Below are 19682 nucleotides of genomic sequence, written 5' to 3' on the forward strand. Positions count from 1 at the left end.
TTATTTTTCTTTTATTCTAGGCGTTGCATAAAACAGCAGCTCCCACTGCAGGAGGTCGGCAGAGGGAGCCGTCAGGTATCAGGTTTTGGTGTTTTAGGAGTTTGTGGTTTCATTCCAATAGCGAGGTAAGATTTTCCCTGACGGACCAATACTCCATGAACACATGAAGCGTCTTCCAGAAGCATCTGACGTCAAGTGAGTGTGCAGAGGTTTAGAGATATTTCCAAAAATAGAAAGAACATCTACTGTATATGGATAGCTTTTATCTCACAACAAAAATAAAACTGAATCTCTTTCTGTCCAATCCATAGATTAGGATTTGTTGTTACCTAACCTTAACTGTAAATTGTTATCTGGTTGGAAGACAGATTTTGAGACAATAAACGACAGCAGTTTTGGGCCGTTTTATCCCCAATTCCCCCCTTTTTCCGATGATTGGAGGAGAAAATCTGCTGTGGGACCTTGGTCGGTGTCGATATCTGGCCCAGATTATCTGGTGATGTGATGGGGTTTACAGATGTGGTCCTAAATCTCCCGAGCTGTTAGCGGACTCATCGAGGCCGACCTGATTAATTTCATGTCTCGTATTTAGGTGCTAGAATCAGGACGATTACATCGGCGGTTTCCGAGCTGAACCACAACAACGAACGAGAGAGAGACGAGCCGGAGCAGCTGATGGTGTTGCCAAGCAACGGTAAACAGCCTCTAGCCCTTGAGGCTAACGTTAGCTGGCATTCTGTTGACAGTTCTCTGTGACCAGACAACCCTCGATGACTGAGTCTCTCCAGCCATGTCCTCATCCAGACTTGCTCAGCCTTCTGCTCTTTTGTTTCACTGTGAAGCATCTGTTGTTGCATCACCTCGGTCTCCATTTGGTTTACATCGGCTTCATAATGAGATCACGCGAGCCGGTGCGTCGCTCCCTCTGGCGTGATAATGTTAATAATAATATCCTGTAGTCGTGTGTGAGGCGCCATTCTTTTTCCATTCGTTTGAGCGCGTGCATGAGATTAGAGAGAAGAGCATCCGTGAGGTTTCTCCTCAGCAGAGGACGCAAATCAATATCTAAATCGGTTAGGATTTGAAGACTTCTATCTGGAGTTCTTAAGCATGAACGATGTCGCCTACCAGCTGGAAACCACACCCTCTCTTTTTTCAAATATTTAATCCGAAAAGGTTACTCAGGAAAATAATGCTACACAAACTGAGTAACATTTTAAGATCATTAACAGTTACACAACTGAGCTTTGATTTAAAAAAAATACAAATAAAAAAAGAAGTCTTAGAGACCCTTTAAAAACAAAATCACACAATGACATACATTTCCCCCTAAAGTGCTCTAGATGTCATGTTACAACATGCACACAATTACATCTACAAACATTCGTCAGGAACTCATCCCGCAGTCGGCCCGACTGCCACTGGAAACTGATCCCAAGCTCCGGGGGGAAAATAATAGTCTCACCTTGAATCAACATGCTATCAGTGTCTGTAGTACAGTTCAAACGTTAAAAAAAAAAAAATGTGATTAATCAAAGATGCGTTTGGAAAAAAGCTATGGCAAAACATATAGTAACCACACACTTATCGCTCTCTGAAACACACACTGTTTTAGATATTATTGATAGAAAATATGAAGAGTAAAAAGCAAGTATTCTCTATGTTGCCAGAGCTAACAAGATGCAGCCAAGTAATTCTGGGATGTCCATCCATTTATTAGAAATTCAGACAACAGTATGACAATTAGGACTAAAATTAGGACTATTATTTTCATCATCGATTCATTCTGACACACAAGGGGACATCTTTGAGTTGCTTGTTTTGTCCAACTAACAACCAAAAAATGCAAAGAAATGCAAATCTACAAAACTGAGAAAGTGGAACTAGGGCTGGGCAATGCATCGATATTATATAGATATCATGGTATCATAACATTTTGATATGATATAAGTGTTGTCTTTTTCTGGTTTTAAAGGTTAACAATCTTGAGAAACAACCAAAGAAGCCAGCCCGGTGTTGCCAACTCTTTTCTAGTGAAAGTAGCTAGCTGAGAGCTTGAGCTGATGCGTGTCTGAGTGTAACTCTCACGAGACGGTGCGAGACCCAAGATGGCGGCCCCCAGCTGCTAGACTACTATCGAAACAAACTTTCTCATCGGACTTAAACCGGTTTCTTTTCCCCTTCACCCAGTATCTATTCCACTCAAAACTGGACTACAATATCAATCAAACTGGATCATCTGGAAGAATACATTGACGAGTGCTTCAACCGAATCTACATCATGGAAGAGGACAATACCGGCGATACCGAAGAAACACCCACTTCATACAGCAAAAGACCCCGTACTGTTTCAACTCCATCTACTTCATCAAAACCTCCATGTTGCGCCGAGGTCAGCAACATACTCATGTCCATTGACTGTCCTGCAACAACGGATTCTGAATTATTATTATGACAGTAAAGTGAAGCCATTTTCTGAACTTCCCAGAATGTTCTATGATATTATATTATTTAGTCATTATGTCAACATTACTGGTGATTATTTATCAGAAATCTTGTCAAAGCACCAATGGTTAAAACGACAAACTCGTTGCAATATCAATATGGAGTTATTTGGTCAAACATATTGAGATATCTGCTTTCCCGCCTTAGCTGGAACAAATGTATTTATTATCCGTCAGTCAACTACAATCTACATTTCTAATTATGATAACCAAACTCAAGGACCAGACCATATGTAGTATCGCATATCACAATATAATTTGTTTAATATTCATCACTGATTCTGCATTACGGTGAAATCGACCAATGCAGGGAGCTGTAGTGAAACATTGTACAATCACCGGCACCAAGAGACACTAAAGAAATAACCTAAAGTTTAACATAGATAGATAGATAGGAGTCTGAATGTTGGTATTGTTTTTATAATTGTTATAATATAAAAGGCCAGCACACCGTGTGTTTGTTTCACTGATGAGTGGAATGAAAACGAGAGCCTGTTAAATCTGACTAAATGTAAATTATTTAACAGATGAGAGGAAATGAGAAGAACTGGATGGCCTGTTAACTCTGCCTGAATGCATTGTTTTAGTCTCCTTTATAGTATTTTACATGTTTTCAATAACAAATGAAGTTGTGATTGATCAAATGTTTAACTCATCAATGCTGAAATGGCAGTAAAGATGGCCAGGATGGAAAGTACATTGATGCAATAGTTTTGCTCTTCTTACTTGATTCATAGATCCGGCCTGTTGTGAACTGGGTGGTTGGACCATTTTAATAAGAAGTGGGTCCCCAAATAAGAAGTCTGGAGAACAGTGTTCTAAAATGCTCACTTTACCCTCCGAACGCTTGCTCTCCCCTGAACCTGCTCTGCTACTTTTGTGTCCAATGAAGACTCCAACCCATCGTCTGGCTGCGAAGATGCCTCTGACAACAATCCAGAAAATGTACTACAACTTGATGGGCAGGACTACTACATACAACGTGCAATAGAGAGGATGTGATCGTGACAAAAAGTCCCTGGTATACACTGTACACCAAGGCCCCGCTCTGTCAGCCAATACATCTCCAACAGGAAGTTATTCTTTGTTTGTTTCCGCAAAGAGTCAAATTACATTCCAAAATGTCCTTGACGCGACAAAAACAAAACCTTCCAGCCAGGTTTTAGGAAACGGCTCTCGATAGTCTGCCCTCGCTCATCTCTCAATCGTCGTCCCACCAGGCCCGGTGGTTGTTTTGAAGTGTGGGACATCATGGTCCGGGATAGGGCACCGGCTGCTCCCATCCTGCCTTTCAAAAAAAAGGACTGAAGCGGGCCGGAAATGCATGCTGCTCACACGCATCAAGAAAGACTGCTTTATTTACTGCGCGACAACTTTTCTATGACATAACGCCAAAAAACAATAAGTCTTTTGAGATTTATGGGTCCTGTGGACTTAGAAGAATAAGCATTATTGCGTTGAATGGTGAAGGTCTAATCTGAGCTCAAGGAAGCTTTGTGAGTCACTGCACACAGTTCAGAGAAATTCCAAAGAAATAAGAAAAGGCAACTGTTGCGGGTGAGTTTTTTCAGCAGAAGTGTTACTGTACTAGGTTACACAACTGTAGCAGAAAAACCTCACAAGGAACATTTGAAGAGTTCTAGGTTCATGTTGCGTTATGATCGGTGAGATAAAGTCTGAACAAGAAGAGTGGATTACAGCCAAGGCATCCAACACAGGAGCTGAAAATAACCTCTTCCTGAAAACAGGAGGACTTGTTTTTGTCCAACAATAACCCAGTTTTCTAAAGGTAGGTGTTGGGATTTCCTCTAAAAGGACAGTTTCTTTCTCATCCCAGCATTGAACATGAAGAGCCTCTAAAGACAAATTTGGTTCACCGCTTAGAAAACTACAAATGTACACCGAGAGCAGGGCACCACTACAGAAGTGTCTCTACCTGGAATTATATATAAAGCAAGAGGTTGCTTATTTTTTGTGACACTCTTTTTGTTTCCATAAATCACAACTTTGTCTTCTCACTAAAGGTGAATCACGTTCTCAGTCCTTGCTGCTGCTGAAGAGAGATATGCCACATTCTCCACTGCATGGTACGGCTCTACTCCACCCGGCTCGCTCTTTTTTGGTTTCAATTAGCATAGCATGACAAAGAACATCTTGCATTTCGAAATAGCCAAAGCTACCGTCAAAAGCGTCCAAAATGTTTTCATTTACCTGACCCGGATTATAAAAAATGGCAGCTTGCAAAGCTGCGCCGTACGCTACCCCTCATGATGAACAAGGTGCAGACGTTCCTTCATTCGGTTGCAGATGAAATGATCCGGCGAGTGTCACGAAGATGATGTCACGGCAGCTTCATGCGGCGATCAGCTGAGAACCGCCGGCTACACTGAGGGGGAAATGCAACAGAGAAAAGGACCTGGTGCCAGTGAGTTGAGTTTGGTCAAGGCGAACCTTGCAGTGGAACGGAGGCAATAGTGTAATTGTTTTTGTCTTTGTCACAGGGACATCGACAGAACCCCCCCAGGAAGAACCCCGGGCGTAGTGGCCAGTCGGTGGAATATCAATTTTCAGGTCGGTGACATGATGCCATGGGGCCCAAAAACATTTTCTCTCATAGACTGACATTGGAAAAAAGACATATGTAATTCAGCCAATCTTTGTTTATTCAGGTGAATCAACTTCCTAGTACACTCGCTTCATCGGGTCCAAAAATTGGCGGCGATAGCCGATCCAGAGTTATTTTCCTTCCACCGTACATGTGAATAAGAACCGGGCTGGACCGAGAGCTGGGGGGCGGGGCTAAAGGAAACGCTCTTGCTCTATGGGCCCCATAATGTGGTAGATCGCCGGAAAATACGAGTAAATTTATCTGAATTGTATAATCGGAAATCAAACTTTATTTTTTCCTTGAAGCACCATTGAGCAGCTTTCCCAGTAATGAACAGGGTGGTGCCTCTGAAGCTGTACCCGGTTCTCTTTATACATCCATGACATACTTCAAGATGAAGTACCATCTCCCCAATCAATGTGTTAAGCAGCCATCTTGTCCTTTCTCCAGGAAGTGAGAATGGAATGGCTGTCAGACAGTGGAGCGACTTGTCAAGCGTATATCGAAGTTGTGCTTATAGGTGAATAAGTTGAAAAGTGTGACATCTGTTTATACATAAATGTATAATGCATTCTACAATAACGACCCGCGAGCCGTACATCACCCCATGCTGAAAACTGTTTTCAAATGAGGTAGCACAAACAAAGTGCACAAAACTGGCAACTGCTCTGGAAATGCTCCTGAATCATTTAAATAAAAAGGAGAAATGTAACGCCGCAGCTCAAAGAGCACCACGTTCAATCATTTGTGTGAGCCCAATTCATACACCCGCCGTGGGGTCTTCTTGAACTTTGAAGCCATTTGGCGATGTCGGTCATCAATTCAAAGCCACGCAGGCATGACCACAGTGGTAACAGAGTTATGCCGTTATTAAGTTACAAGCTGAGCCGAACCCTTCTTACTCTCAACACAAATGAAATAAGTCAGAATGTGGGATTTAAAAACAAATGCTCTGAGGGTCAGGACAGGTAACAGGAAACAATGCATCCTTGTTGTGATACTTCTGCATGAATCACTGAGAACAAAACACACGCAACGCCAACTGCTACTGTGCTGCAGCTGAGAAGAGAAAAATAATGATATTAGTGCGGTCCCGAATTGTGTTTTTTGGGGAGAGTTTCGGTAGCAATCAACAGCGAATGTTCGGAGCTTCCATGTTAAAAAAAACACAACGACGAATATCTGAATCCCATAATTGAAATGCAAAGATCTACCCAACGAACGAATAGTCAAAAGCAGCAAAGGTTAGCTATACACCACAGTGGTCTCGTCTCAACTCCGAAGGCAACCGTTCAAAAAGAAGAAACAGAGAGGAGGCAATGATGGCAATCACGACTCAGCTAATATCATTTCATATCTAACCGGAGCTGATGAGCGGACACAAACATGTATCAGCCGTCTGCGGTGGCGGCACGGAAACCCAGGAGACAGTGCATCAACCCTCCTCGCAGCACTCTGCCTACTCAGGTGTCAGACACAGCCTGCAGCGAGAGACCGGTGAGTCAGAGACTCTGGTCACCTGCACTGGTTATGACAGACAAAGCAGCCATACATTAGAAACTAAATATATTGTACAGATATTGTTAATTTCATTTTTCATATGGTGAACAGAAAGCAGGAGTTACCAAAGTGGTTCTTTATGTTTCTGTTATCATAAGCTATAAACACATAACCTTGTCCATTACACAAGTCAAAACAAATAAATATATACATATCTATATATAACTTTTAGAGATCTCTGATCAGGTTTTTTTTGCTGCCGGTACTGATTGCCGTTCATTGACGATCTATATTGTTGTTTTATTACAGCAGCTAGTCTACAAGACTTCAGACTATTTTTTTTTTGCCCACCGTCCCAAAAATCATTTCAACCGCTCTGAAGTCTGTAAAGCACCAAACATTCTAAATGTCATCCTTTACTTTGTTATAGTTATCTATCATGTTGTTTTACCTCATAAAAACACAATTCAAATAATAAGGAAATAAAAGATTGTATTTTCATTGATTAAAACAGTTTGTCATTAATAGTTTTGATGTGTTATTATCTGCTTACAGTTAGTGTAAACATGTCATAATTCATCTCTAATATCCGTTTATGTTGCTGTGAAAACATCCTCAAACTGAATTTATTTAAGTTTCTCACAAACACTACATTTTACAGATTACATGTGAACACATCATGATAACGTTATAATTGACCTTCGCCTAATTCTCATTTTCACTGAGCAGAGCCTGAACGCATCATAATGTAACCGAACTGAACGTACGGATGTTAGCCGTTAGCGGTGCTGCTAACGTTACCAGCTCTCCTGTCAATTTAAACACGGACTGGTTGTTTACAGTGTAACATAATCATCGAGCAGAAAAGCATGAATCTTGATTTCATATTTTTACTGAATATTGGCGGATAAAGTTAGCAAATAAAACTTTATTTCACACTGTGATGGTTAACGTTAAACTGTGTAATTAATCTGCGGTTCACATGAGTGTCGGAACGTGAGGGGGGGGATCTGTGTGGATCAACAGTGATCCGTTACGCCACTAGAATGTACCATCCAATAATATTTGCATAACCTCAATATTTTTTCTTTCAATTATTGCAAAAATGGAATGTAGTTTCTGAGACAAAACTTGAGAACAAAAACCTACAGCCTTCAGGTCTCACATTCTCCACACTGACAAGTCAATCTAGTTAGTCATGCGTGGAGGTGCTGCTGTAGCATCCATGTGCTTTCAGGTTCCAGGTCACGTGTGACCGGGGTTTCTTTCCAAATTAAGCGTGAACCGGCCTCGAGGCCCTCTGCCTGAATGATGTGGGCTTGGGCGTCGGGACCAGCAAATCAGTGGAGGAGCCATTTTCCACTCCATTAATAACATAATGAGGTGACCACCGAGTTCCTGATACGATCACTTAGTACCCTTAATGGCTAAAGCACCCTGCAGAGACAGGGTGCACAGAGCAGTAGCTATGGTACCCACAGCACATATGCACTTATACGAATGTCCCATAGGCACCTGCTGTTACAGGGAAGTGAACATAACTATATAACTGTAGTCTTCGAAGACTACAGTTATATAGTTATGTTCACTTCCCTGTAGTGAACATATATGTAAAAAACATATTCAGTCTGATTTATGCCGCAATAAGTGTTATGTAGATATGTACACAAAGGCGATCATCTAGGGCAGGGATTCCCAAAGTGGGGTGCGCGCACCCCTGGGGGTGCGCGAGCTGCCTCTAGGGGGTGCGCGAGAGGAAAAATGTAATGGCGGTGCAGTCCTGTCTCCTAAAAATTACGTTCCCCCAAAACTAAAATGCATTCTCAATTACGTTTTACCACGAACGTATTTTCTCCCTGATTACGTTTGTGTTTGACGTACAAATACGTTTCTCATCAACATATCTTTGCTGTACTCTAGTCTTTATTATTTTTCTGTGATCTGCCTCGCCTCTACCCCGCCACCCACAAGTTATTGACCCGCGGCCTGTTCCGAGGGCTGAAGACCTGACGATCGGGTGGCTCACGGCGGGGACGGCTGGAGACCTCGCGTCCCAGCGCCAACGAGTGAGCGCCCGCCACTCGGAACCATAAAACCAAGTCCCGGATTTCACCCGGGGGACATTCTGGAGGTATTGTGACCGGGTGATGTGCCTCGTTGCTGCGGAGGTATGAGCCGAGAGTGGCGGGGTGTTATGGAGGTATATATTACAACTCGGTGTTGTTCCCGTGCGTGGATGAGCGCATTTCTGCCGGAGACAGGCGGCGTGTTGTGGTAGTATTCTGACCGCGTAATAGGGAGGAGAGGCGGTGGTGGAGAGGGAACAATGTTAAAGAGATGGTGGAATGTATGATTGGAGAGAGAGAAGCGAAAAAGTTGGACGTGATCCCGGTGTCCAACAACACTGTCGCGCGCATCGATGCTTTGTCCGAAGACATCCTGGCTACATTGGTCGGTCGCGTGAAGAAGAGTGAGTTTTACTCTCTGCAAGTAGACGAGCCTACAGATGTGGCCAATCTGGCCAATCGTCCGTTACCTTCGTAACGTTATGTCCGTTACCTTTTCGAAGGCACGAAAACAAACGCCACGCGCGAGCAAACAGTTCTCTCATTCGTCCGATTTTTATGCGGCTCTGTTGCTTTTTTTTTTTTAAGGTGTGTGTGTGTGGGGGGGGGGGGGTTGGGGGTGCGTGAAGCCGGTCGGGATGTAGAAGGGGGTGCGTGGCCTAAAAAGTTTGGGAACCGCTGATCTAGGGGGAAGTTTGTTTAAAAGGAACAGGTCACCACAAAATCAATCTATGCTATTCATCTATCTCGCTTGATTTGGTGCAAGTTGCCTGGTGATAGATAGATAGATATCAATACGATTACAATATTTAATAGCATGGATTTTTTTTCAATTAATCGCATTGTTATGACAAAGTTCAATAATGAATTCAAAAGTAGTGTATTGCGCAATTTTATTTTAAAAGTACTGCTATATGAACAAAAGGGCAATAACATTTGGTTCACGAGATGCAGGTAGCATGTTTCATACTTAATGTGAATATAATTCATGCTTTGTTGACATCTTATTCTGAAACCCGGATGTTCGTCTTAAGAAACCGGATGTTGTCTCACACTAATATTTCCGCTAACTTTCAAAGTCCTTCGCTCGCTCCCGACCTGTGCCGTTTGAATGAGTTTACCGTGAATTTCAGCAAATAGGTGCTCTAAAATGCAAGTGTCTGCTGACTTTACCGCAGCGATGTCCAGTAGTCTCCAGGCAGTGCAACAGCTGGTGCACGTTGTAACGCCGCTTGTCTTGCTTTTGTTTATCTAAACGTCTCTCACAAGCTGCATCAACGTAGTCTGCTCTCCACGGACTTTCAAAATAAAAAAAATGTGTTAACGCGCTATCAAATAAATAAATATATATATATATTTATATATATTTTATCGCCCGTCAACGCATTTTTAAAATTTATTATAATTTTATTCCGCGGCTGGAATGCAGTGTTACCCCGTTGAGGGGATGTTGACTGTCCTTTCAGTACAACGTGTCCACTGAGCTTGTCAAGCTGCCACTGGAATACAACAGTAGTGGACAATAGTAGTGATTATTATCAGCCTTCAACATCTTGAGAATTGTCTTTCCACAATGGCTAGAAACTATCTTGGGCTCTTTCAACATAGTCAAGTCAGTTTCCGCTACCTTCAATTGCAGTGAACATAACACTCATATCGTCAGTCGTGGAGGAGCTGCAGCATTAAAAGTGCATCACGCGCATAAAGAAATGGCTTACTGTTAAAACGGTCTCATTTAAAACATAAGCCTCCCTGTTTATGTTCAGTGAGAAAGCTTCACCAGCTGGTCAGGGAGTAACAGGGGACCTGACAATACGCAACATGAGTCATCAGCTGTGGTTAATGTACAACTATTTTAAAACATGCTGCAAAAGAAAAAAAAAAAAAAACAAGATCAGAAAGGCAACAATTTGCATAAAAGTGAATTTGTCATTTCTCACAATTATTACAGCACAGTCAGATAGATGCTGATCAATGTTGACTGTACATTTAACGTAACTGGCCTAATAAACATGGCTTCAGGTATAACTGCTCTGTACTTTAGACTATCTGAACTACAACCATTGACCAGGCCCGTTGCTAGGAGCTGCATGCGGGGGGGGGGGGGGGGGGGGGGGGGACAGAAACAAATCTATCTTTGAGTAAAAGGCTGTTTTCTCTGGGAGGAGACACAAAGGCGGCTGGATCGCTGTAGGTTTCATCTACATCTGGCAGTACTGACGTCCACCTGTATCACGCGAAACCCACTCGAATGAAACTGAGCGCGCTCTCTATTCAGAGAGCCGACCGACAGTGGAGCGGCAGCCCCTGTTGCTCGGTCTGTGTGTCTGAGGAAGGATTAAACCCACGGGTGAAACTAGCAGAGTTCAATCTAGCGCACGCACGCACACGCACAAAATAAACCGGCCACATCCCGGCCGTTCTCTCACAAACAAGGCAGCGGCGTGTGTCCCGTGTCTTACCGTGTAAAGCCCGATCCTGCACAGCGCGAGGGAGAGCTGCATGTGCTCCGACATTGTGCTCCGTGACGAGCGTAACCCCCGGCAACAAACAAGCCGAGCCTCTGGAGTGAATGGATGGACGGAGGAGGAGGAGGATCGGGAGGAGCCGAGCACAACATCGTCAGGTCAACACCACGAGTCCAGCCCCCTCTCAGCATCTCTCTGTCAGCAGCCAATATCCACAAGCCCTCTCTTTTCCTTTTTTAGAGGTTATGCAAGCATGCGGGTGAGCGTGATTGAAGGCTGTCTTGCGTTTACTCATCGTAGTCATTCATGGAAAGATAAAAGAAACAACATCGTCGCGAGGATCAGCAGACAAACATGAGCTTGAGATTAGTTTGTGGGGATCTCTCTCCGCAGCGATTAAGGGCTCAGTGACAACTAGGGATCCAGAAAGAGACTACAAATTGGATTAGTCACTATTATATACACACACACTATGCCTCTGCGGTTACGAGCTTCATGAAGTATTGACACCCGTCGCTTCCTGTGCGTGGAGGGTGTATGAAGGGAATCGACCGCGGGAGCTCACGGCGGTCGTTGGGGATTTGGGTGACTGTTGTGGGGCGCTTTGTCGGAGGTCCTGTCTGCTCGGGGAGAACTGTGAGTCACGTTCTAACGGCTTGTGATGGGTCAGCTCAGCTGTCTGGTGGTGACCTGTAATGTAATAACACTCTGTGTACTAATTACAGCAGCAACAGGGAGCCTGGAATTCAAATTGCTGACATTGTTTGCAAACATTGACAAAACTGTGGAAAACATTGAATGACATGTTTACTGTGCCTATGAGTGAACTATTTCAGGTTTCTAATCCACCTAATATGATGTTGCAAAATAAGTTTGAAAGCAACATTAACTGCTAAAGAATTAAAGATGTATTTTAGATTATAAAGATGCTAAAATCTACCATCTACTGTCATTCAAACCTCAAAACATGTCCTTGTTTTCCATTTGTTTTACAGCCTGAGCACTGGGGCCACTTTATGTCTCACTTCCTGGGACAGGTAGCTCGTCCAATCATCACGACCGGGCCAATTTAAATGATTGGATGGGCTTATTACAGCCACAGATACCGCATTGTTCTCTTTTTTTTTTTGGTCAGAGCATTTGACTCTGATTGATGTCGCCATGTAAAGAGTTTCTGCAAAAATATAAACATTGTTTTTGAAAAAAAGATTACCAACCCTGCCTTTAAAATCCAGTTTTTCAATCACCTCTCTCTCTCTCCCTCTGCCTCTCAAAAAAATAAACTTGACTCAGCGATAAAGCTCTGATTACCAAACTGAGCCATCCCACGACTCTCCAAATACAATCAGAGCAGAAGAAGAAACCAAAGACAACAAAGCCCTCCACCTATCCATGTCCCTCATATTTGTTTTTCTACTGAGGAAGAGCAGTGAGGGTGGTTTAAGGCCTGAGTGAAAGTAAAGGGGAATGAAATGAAATAAAACTAATTATATATATATACACACACACACACACACACACACACACACACACACACACACACATATATATGGGGGGGCTTCGGGAATGCTGTCGAGCTCGCAAAAGCTATTACGCAACACACCTGGAGGCTATGCACTTTAAATCAAAGGGGCAGGTTTAAGGAACGGTGTGTAAACATCAATTCAGACGGAGTAAACCTGCTCTCACCACTGGATTCAGTAAATTATTGGCCAAATATTAACCATCCGCATATATAAAAAAAATAAAGGCCACACATTAGATATATAGCTAGACTTTATTTCAGACTCAGGGTCCAGAGAGACAAATACATAAAATGACAAACAATAAAAGTACATAGGCCTAGCAATGCCTTACAAAGAGACAGCTGTACCAATGTCGCCACAGCTGGGACTGGTAACCTTATGTTGGTTAAAACAACCATGCTCTCATTTTCAGAGTCATTACGTCGACAAATTAATTTATAGATTCATGAGATTTCTTAAAACAGTTTGGAAAGTATTGACTCGTGCAGCCACAAACATTTCACGAGCACTACTCCATCTCGGTCTCTTTAGCAGTATTCTCATAGCGTCATTATAAGGTACTTGAAGTCTCGGTCAGCTCTTTTTTTTGTAGTTTGACCACAAGTGTGCAGTGATGTACAATATGCTCTGAACAGAGACATCTTCACTCCATCTGTACACATACCAAACTTGCGTGAGAGACTGTTTGCTTGTGCATACATCCTACGACATTGCCTAGAAATGGTGTTCATGTGTTCTGTTATAAAATGACCAAGATATTTTACTTCATCACAGACACCAAGAGTTTTGTCAGACAATTTGAAGTCAGGGAAGTTTAGACATTGTTAAAACGGTGCCCTTATCTGCACACAATAGGGTAGCAAAACTGAGCGGAAAAGTAACACCGCCTTGCATCCCATAGTAGACTAACAAGCTGTAGTCACATGCTGCAGCCCCCCCCCCCCCCCGTTACGGGGGTGAGACGTCTAAGTGGCCCGTAGCCTGCTGTGTGCCCTTGGACGGGAGATCTACTATGATACACGGCGCCAAAAACACATGCCGGCTTCTGCTAAGACAACTTATTTTCACGGGGAGGTGTGATCTCTGTGCTGACTGGATAAACCCAAAACCACATAACTGCCCCGGGGTCGGTACCGTCGTTGCTTCCCATGCCTCTCTCTTAGGAAACAGTCGGCCTCTGTTCAGCCATCAAATAAAGACAAAAACAAAGAAACTGCAAACTGTAAGCTGCTAACAACACAAACATCCTGTTAACTCCTTTAAGCTCCTGGCATCAAGAGCTGTAATGCTTTCAGCAGAATGATAGCAATCAGAGGTCTAAATTAAGGTTCTTCAATGAAACGCATCATTTGTAGGTTATTTACTTCCCTGTTCCTGTTGGGAATGCATCTTCGTCCCTGCAAAGCTGCAGATTTCAGGTTTGAAAGCTGAACTTTCCAGATTTTCTTTACTGTAATTTAATGTTCTGAATACTTCAGCTCTCAAAATCACAAATAATTATAATATTAATACTGATAAGAGTTCTGGGTAGATGATGATACAATAACACCTGTTTGTTAACAAGCATCATTAACCTCCTCAGACTTGATCCAAAAAAGGGTTTAACTGTATAAATACCAAACCGCGGTGTTGCTTTCAGCTTCCAATCGGCCAAACCAGGTGACATTTTTTACATTTTTAATGCTGCTCCAATCTACACCGAATCCACCAAAGCAGAAATAAGGGACAGAGCAAACGGGGTCAAAACAACTAAAAAACAGGTGACAACACTATTAATAGTAATGACAGCTGAATAACTGCCACCTCGGTTGATGCCTGTGGTAAATCTCACGTACCAGATGTTTTCAGAAATAGGGAAGCAGTATATATAAAGTTCACCATCACGCCAAAAAAATGGAGCCCCCTGACAATGCGCACGTCAAATCAGCTTTTTCCAAAAGGAAGCCGAACTGCAGTGTCTAGTCTTAGCATAATGTTACCATAAATAAAGTTAAACATCATAAAGTTAAACATCATCCGTAGAAAAGAAAAAGCTTTATCAGCCTACATTCAGTCACTTGCATGTGTTCACAACAGAAAACCAAATGGGTTAGTGTTTTTGACATCATTCTGAAGTATAACGCCAATATAGGTCCACTCCTACAAAAATGCATCAGAGTCAATCAAGAGAAATTGCCGACTTGAAATCAAGAGACAGTAATATTCACTTTCTCTTTAGCTCTTTTCCCCTAGAGTCCCCTCCTGTTTATTCTGAACACAGGCCGGATGAGTGGAGGTGTGGGCCAGTTCTATCAGTGAACGAGGCTCTGCTCAGTTATCTGTCACACCCATTATTACCATATGGTTTGAGGCCAATGCCTGCTAGTGGCTGTCACTGAATCTCTGGCATTATATAAATTCCACATAAAAAAAAGAGCGTCCTGGTTGCCTCTACACCAGACGTAATAAATGCTTTCACAGTTTGTTTTTGCAGATCTGTCTTCCTTAAGGCCGGCACTCCAAAAATGAGCTGGATGCCAGTCCACCCGAGGGTTTAGTGCCTCATGTGTAGTGGAAATAAATAGCTGGTAATCTGTACATGTTGTGTAAGATTGAAGACATGACCCACAGGCGGTGAAGAGAGCACTGCAGGAATGAGTGAGGGTATTCTGAACGGTTCTTTTGGTTAGATGTTCGAAATAAGGTCTGTGGTTAACACAAGCTAAAGAGATTTTAGCATTTTGTACGACAGTATGAAATATGTAAATTAATACCCCAACATGAATTTTGAAGCTTTTACATGTCTTTAAAAAAAGGCTGTTGCTAACAAGTGGCTAAATGAGACTACAGAATGTCATCACCACCGACAGCCTCCGTGTCGTCATACTCGCACTGATGCCACCCTGGTGTACTTTGTTCATAGCCTACAGTTAGCTCTTCCCTGCAGCACTCCGTTTGCCTCCAGCTAATGCTGAGCACATTCAATGTAATTGAATCGCCTTTATCATGAATATGAGCATGCGTAACAGTGTAATAAGCAATAATAGCAAGAGGCAAAGTAAAGCCTCAGGAGAATAAGGCTGCATGTTTCTTGGGTTTTGTAGAAATCGATAATACAGCCAATCGTTTGGTTTCCTCACACACAACACATTCGACGTGTCCCGTCTGGTGAAGTAAGGATCCCAGTGTTGACCACGCCGTGACTTCTGAGGCGGTGTCATAGCAACGGCTAGCACCGAATTCCTCAGTCTGTGCTGCCGTTTTGTGTGGTCCTGTTTAACACCGTGCAGGAGTACGGCCCTGTGGTCCAGTTACAAAAATATAAAAATAAATAAAGAATGATAAACGTGGCATAAGTCCTGCATCCCTTAAAGGGTTTAGGGATACATTTCAATTGATTCATAGGAAGAGAGGGACATCGTTTTGGCCTCTGGGTTTTTGTGCCAGGTCTCCAGTGATGCACAGCAGGAAAGGAGGCCCTGCGCCTGACCTCCGAAGACAGCCAAGCACTCGGTTCCAGCGGTCCAGAGTTACAGCTGTGCTTTCCACAGAAAACTTTGTTTGTCACAGAACATATTTGATCCTCAAAAACTTGAAAATGCAATGTTAACGGCCGTAGCTTATTGTATTTTGCAAAGAGAAAAAGAAGAGAGCGGATCATTTCATGTCACGAGTGTGAACCCTTTGTACCACAACGCCTGTGTGTTTGCTTTTGTTGCAAACAACTTCCCATGAGCATGGAACCGAGATTACGGAATAACTCATGTAAGATGTGAATGAGCCACTTTTGGTGCCCAACGAGATTTGTTACTCCAAGACGGGATGACGAGCTAGACGTGAGTCCATTTATATTAACTACAGCATAGCTGTGCTGGTAGGACTTTGTAATATAGACTCAAGAAGTGGCCCGGTGGAGTTCAAAGTTCCTTCCAGGTCCCACATCTTGGGAGGCCCCGTTTATAAACAAGTTGATAACACTGAGTGGGAGAGTTCATTTCACACCGTCCCTCTGTCCCAGGGAAAGCCTTCAGTTTACAGCTTCCTCTCCATTGTTGTACTTCTCGCCCCCCCCCCCCCCCCCCCACCCCACACACACAAAAAATAAAGGCTCTCCAGGCTAGCTCAAGCTGGCACAGTGGTCTGGACTGTAATCATTATTTAGTCACAGGTATTACAAATATGCAGGGTGTCAAACCAGTGAAGGTACGGACTGGCTGTCTCACTTCCTCTGACCTCTTGACTCACAAGTAGCCAAAATCCAACAAACAGCAGCAGCTTTTGTCCTCGTAAGTTTGGTGGAAAGTAGCAGCTTGGTGCCACAACAGATACGTAAACGTTAGGTAATTTAAACTAAACTGCACTTTAAGGGTGCAGCTAGCTGGTCGGCTAGTTTACGTGTTTCACATGTAAACAGAGCGGAGCTGCGGGTCGACCTGTTAGACCTCGTCCACACAGCACCTACAAGCTACAGGCTAGACCTGATACATTAGCATAACACAGCAGCCGGTACCGCTACTGCCCCCCCCCCCCCCCTCTCTGTGGGGGGGGGGGGGGGGGCACACACACCACCTGAGTGACGTCACCCCCTTGATTAGGGGAGCCCAACTCTGGCCAGGAAACAAAATCGGTCAGTGTTGGATTAAAATACGCGAACCACACGGCATTTACTTACCAAATAATCCATGTACTATCGCTGACCAGTCACAGCAGCACGAACTGAAGTTGTAGTTAATCCCGTTTTTTGTTTTTTGTGCTTCAGTGAGTCCAAAATGTAATGGGTTTTTACCACACGTCGCTTTGTATTCCCCGCCTTTCGACAGACAGACAAAACCGAAAAAAACAGACTTGGGTGGGTTTCAAAGTGAGGATTCTCGCCGTCTTCTTCGCTAAAAAAAAGACACGTTTTCAGCACAAACGACCGAGTCTGCTTCTGGCGACGAGGGTCCCTTGGTCCGTGTGCCTTTCTCCTCACTAAACAGCCCCCTCGTCAGCCGGTCGACTTCCAGTGTTTCTTTTATCACCACAATATCAGTAGAGTGGTTTGGTTGAGGAAACCAGTGAAGCCCCACGCCGCGACGTCACGCACGTCGTTTCTGTTTCGCACGTAGCGTGGTCACGTGACCGAACACATGGTGGCTATTTTCATTCTGAGGAACTGCTGCTAAAAAGCATTACACTCTGTTGGAGTCTACTTTTCTGCATTTTGAGTAGGGATCAGCGGGCTTCTATTTCTTTATTTCGATTTCAGTAGCACGTGGTGGGTCTAATATGTTTATTGTGATTTATGTTTACATAATCACGATGACTTTTTTTACGTCCCTTTATCAGTGAACGATAGATCTACAGGGTAAAACCATAAAACATTTCACAGGTGAATTAGACAGACTGATAAACTGGCAACATCTTTAATATGTGTATATATTTTTTTGAATACATACGTTAATTCGCATAATGTAACTTCGGCACCTTATATGTGTATAATATATGCATATAAATATACTTTATTTGTATAGCACTTACAGCACACATACAATGACATTCAATGTGCTTTACATCAAATTGGACAAACAAATTAAAATTCAGAAAAGCACAGACGTAAAAATGCAATAAAACAGGGCAGTACTAAAAAATATTTGAATAATCTAACAAAATAAATAAACTTTCGGCAACACTGAATAAAAGCAAATCTACTTCAAACACATATTTAAAAGGTTGTTCCCTAAAATAATTTACAGAAGGTACTACAAAATAATATCACCTCATTTCCACAAAAAAACAATCACATTTCCAGCATTTGGGATATATCCCACAATGTATTTCACCACCAGGTGGCTCTGTATTCAATCACAATTTATTCTATTTTCTATTTTGATCGAGTAAACCAACACCAAACTAAAGACTCCATCCATGTGCCTGCACATCCATGCGGTTGCAATTTCCCAAGAGTATTGTTAAGTTTGAAGCTGCACAAAAAGTAACAGCCTGTGACATAATACATGATACAATACATAATGAATGGGGGGGGGGGGGGGGGTGACACAGTACGTACAACCACAGTTCAAAGACAAAGGCTGGTCCCTCTGGAGGCACGTAGACCTGAGCACAGACGTTACAGACAGAAGACACTGGATAGAGGGAGGATGAATACAAAACCTTGTGATGTGCCAGAGCGGCATTTGTGTCACCCTAGATTTGCTTTCTCTATACAAACAGCAAGTGTTGTGCTCTTTTTTTCTCTTAAAAGAGCCACATAAAAGAACTTACACTAAAAAAAAGAAGAGAAAAAAAGGTATAACCTCATTAACAGTCTGCACCAACCCCTCTTTGGACACACTAGATAGAGCCAAATTACCAGGATACAAATTATCAAGGTGGGAAGCAGACACGCAGCCCAGGCACACAAAAAAACACAATTATGTCGTATCAACCTGATTAGAGGAACAGTATGAATCACAAGTCTGCTAATGTGATGCGAGCTGCATACTTAAGTAATTCCTGTTCCTCGGAGACCGCCGCACTTGTCTTCAATATTTCATGAGCTGAAGTGGAAGGGTAACTGGATGTCCTCTGCACAGGTGTGGAGGATGTGGAGATGCAGACGCGAGAAGACGTTTGCTCTGATGTGCACAATATCCAAGTGTGCTTGTGTAATAAAGCAGTGTTGTCTCCTTCAGAATGTGACATCAATATGGTTGCATTTTTGAAAGCTTTGAGCACTTTCAGAAACATTAGATTGGCATTTTCAATAATTATTTGAGAGAAACAGATTTTTATTGTTACCATTCATATGTTATTTTCCTCCTCCTCCTCCAAAAAAAGAAATTCCAGAAATCAACCAGAAGGGGGCAGTATCTACCAGAGTAAAGGACACAACATCATCGTCCTTGGTCATGTTGTCCAGCATACAGCTTTCCCAGAGGAAATGGTCTGTTCATGCTGCACGATGTCAACATAGACAAATGACTGGTGGTTTAGGTTGTGCATGTCTGTCTCTGAGACAGTAAATACAAAATTAGTCATAATATACAAGG

The 19682-nt window shown here is 42.9% G+C and overlaps 1 protein-coding gene across 1 annotated transcript in view; it reads right to left on the reverse strand.

Annotated features, from left to right (window-relative positions):
* Positions 1-17602, reverse strand: part of arl15a (ADP-ribosylation factor-like 15a) — a 110573-nt gene extending 92971 nt beyond the window's left edge. Inside the window, exon 1 of the mRNA XM_079270904.1 lies at positions 17324-17602. Within this exon, the coding sequence (XP_079127030.1) occupies positions 17324-17335 (12 nt within the window). The 5' untranslated portion in view covers positions 17336-17602. The remainder of the gene's footprint in view (positions 1-17323) is intronic.
* Between the last annotated feature and the right edge of the window lie 2080 nt (positions 17603-19682).

This window comes from Melanostigma gelatinosum (assembly GCF_949748355.1).
Source record: "Melanostigma gelatinosum genome assembly, chromosome: 6".
NCBI classification, from domain to species: domain Eukaryota; kingdom Metazoa; phylum Chordata; class Actinopteri; order Perciformes; family Zoarcidae; genus Melanostigma; species Melanostigma gelatinosum.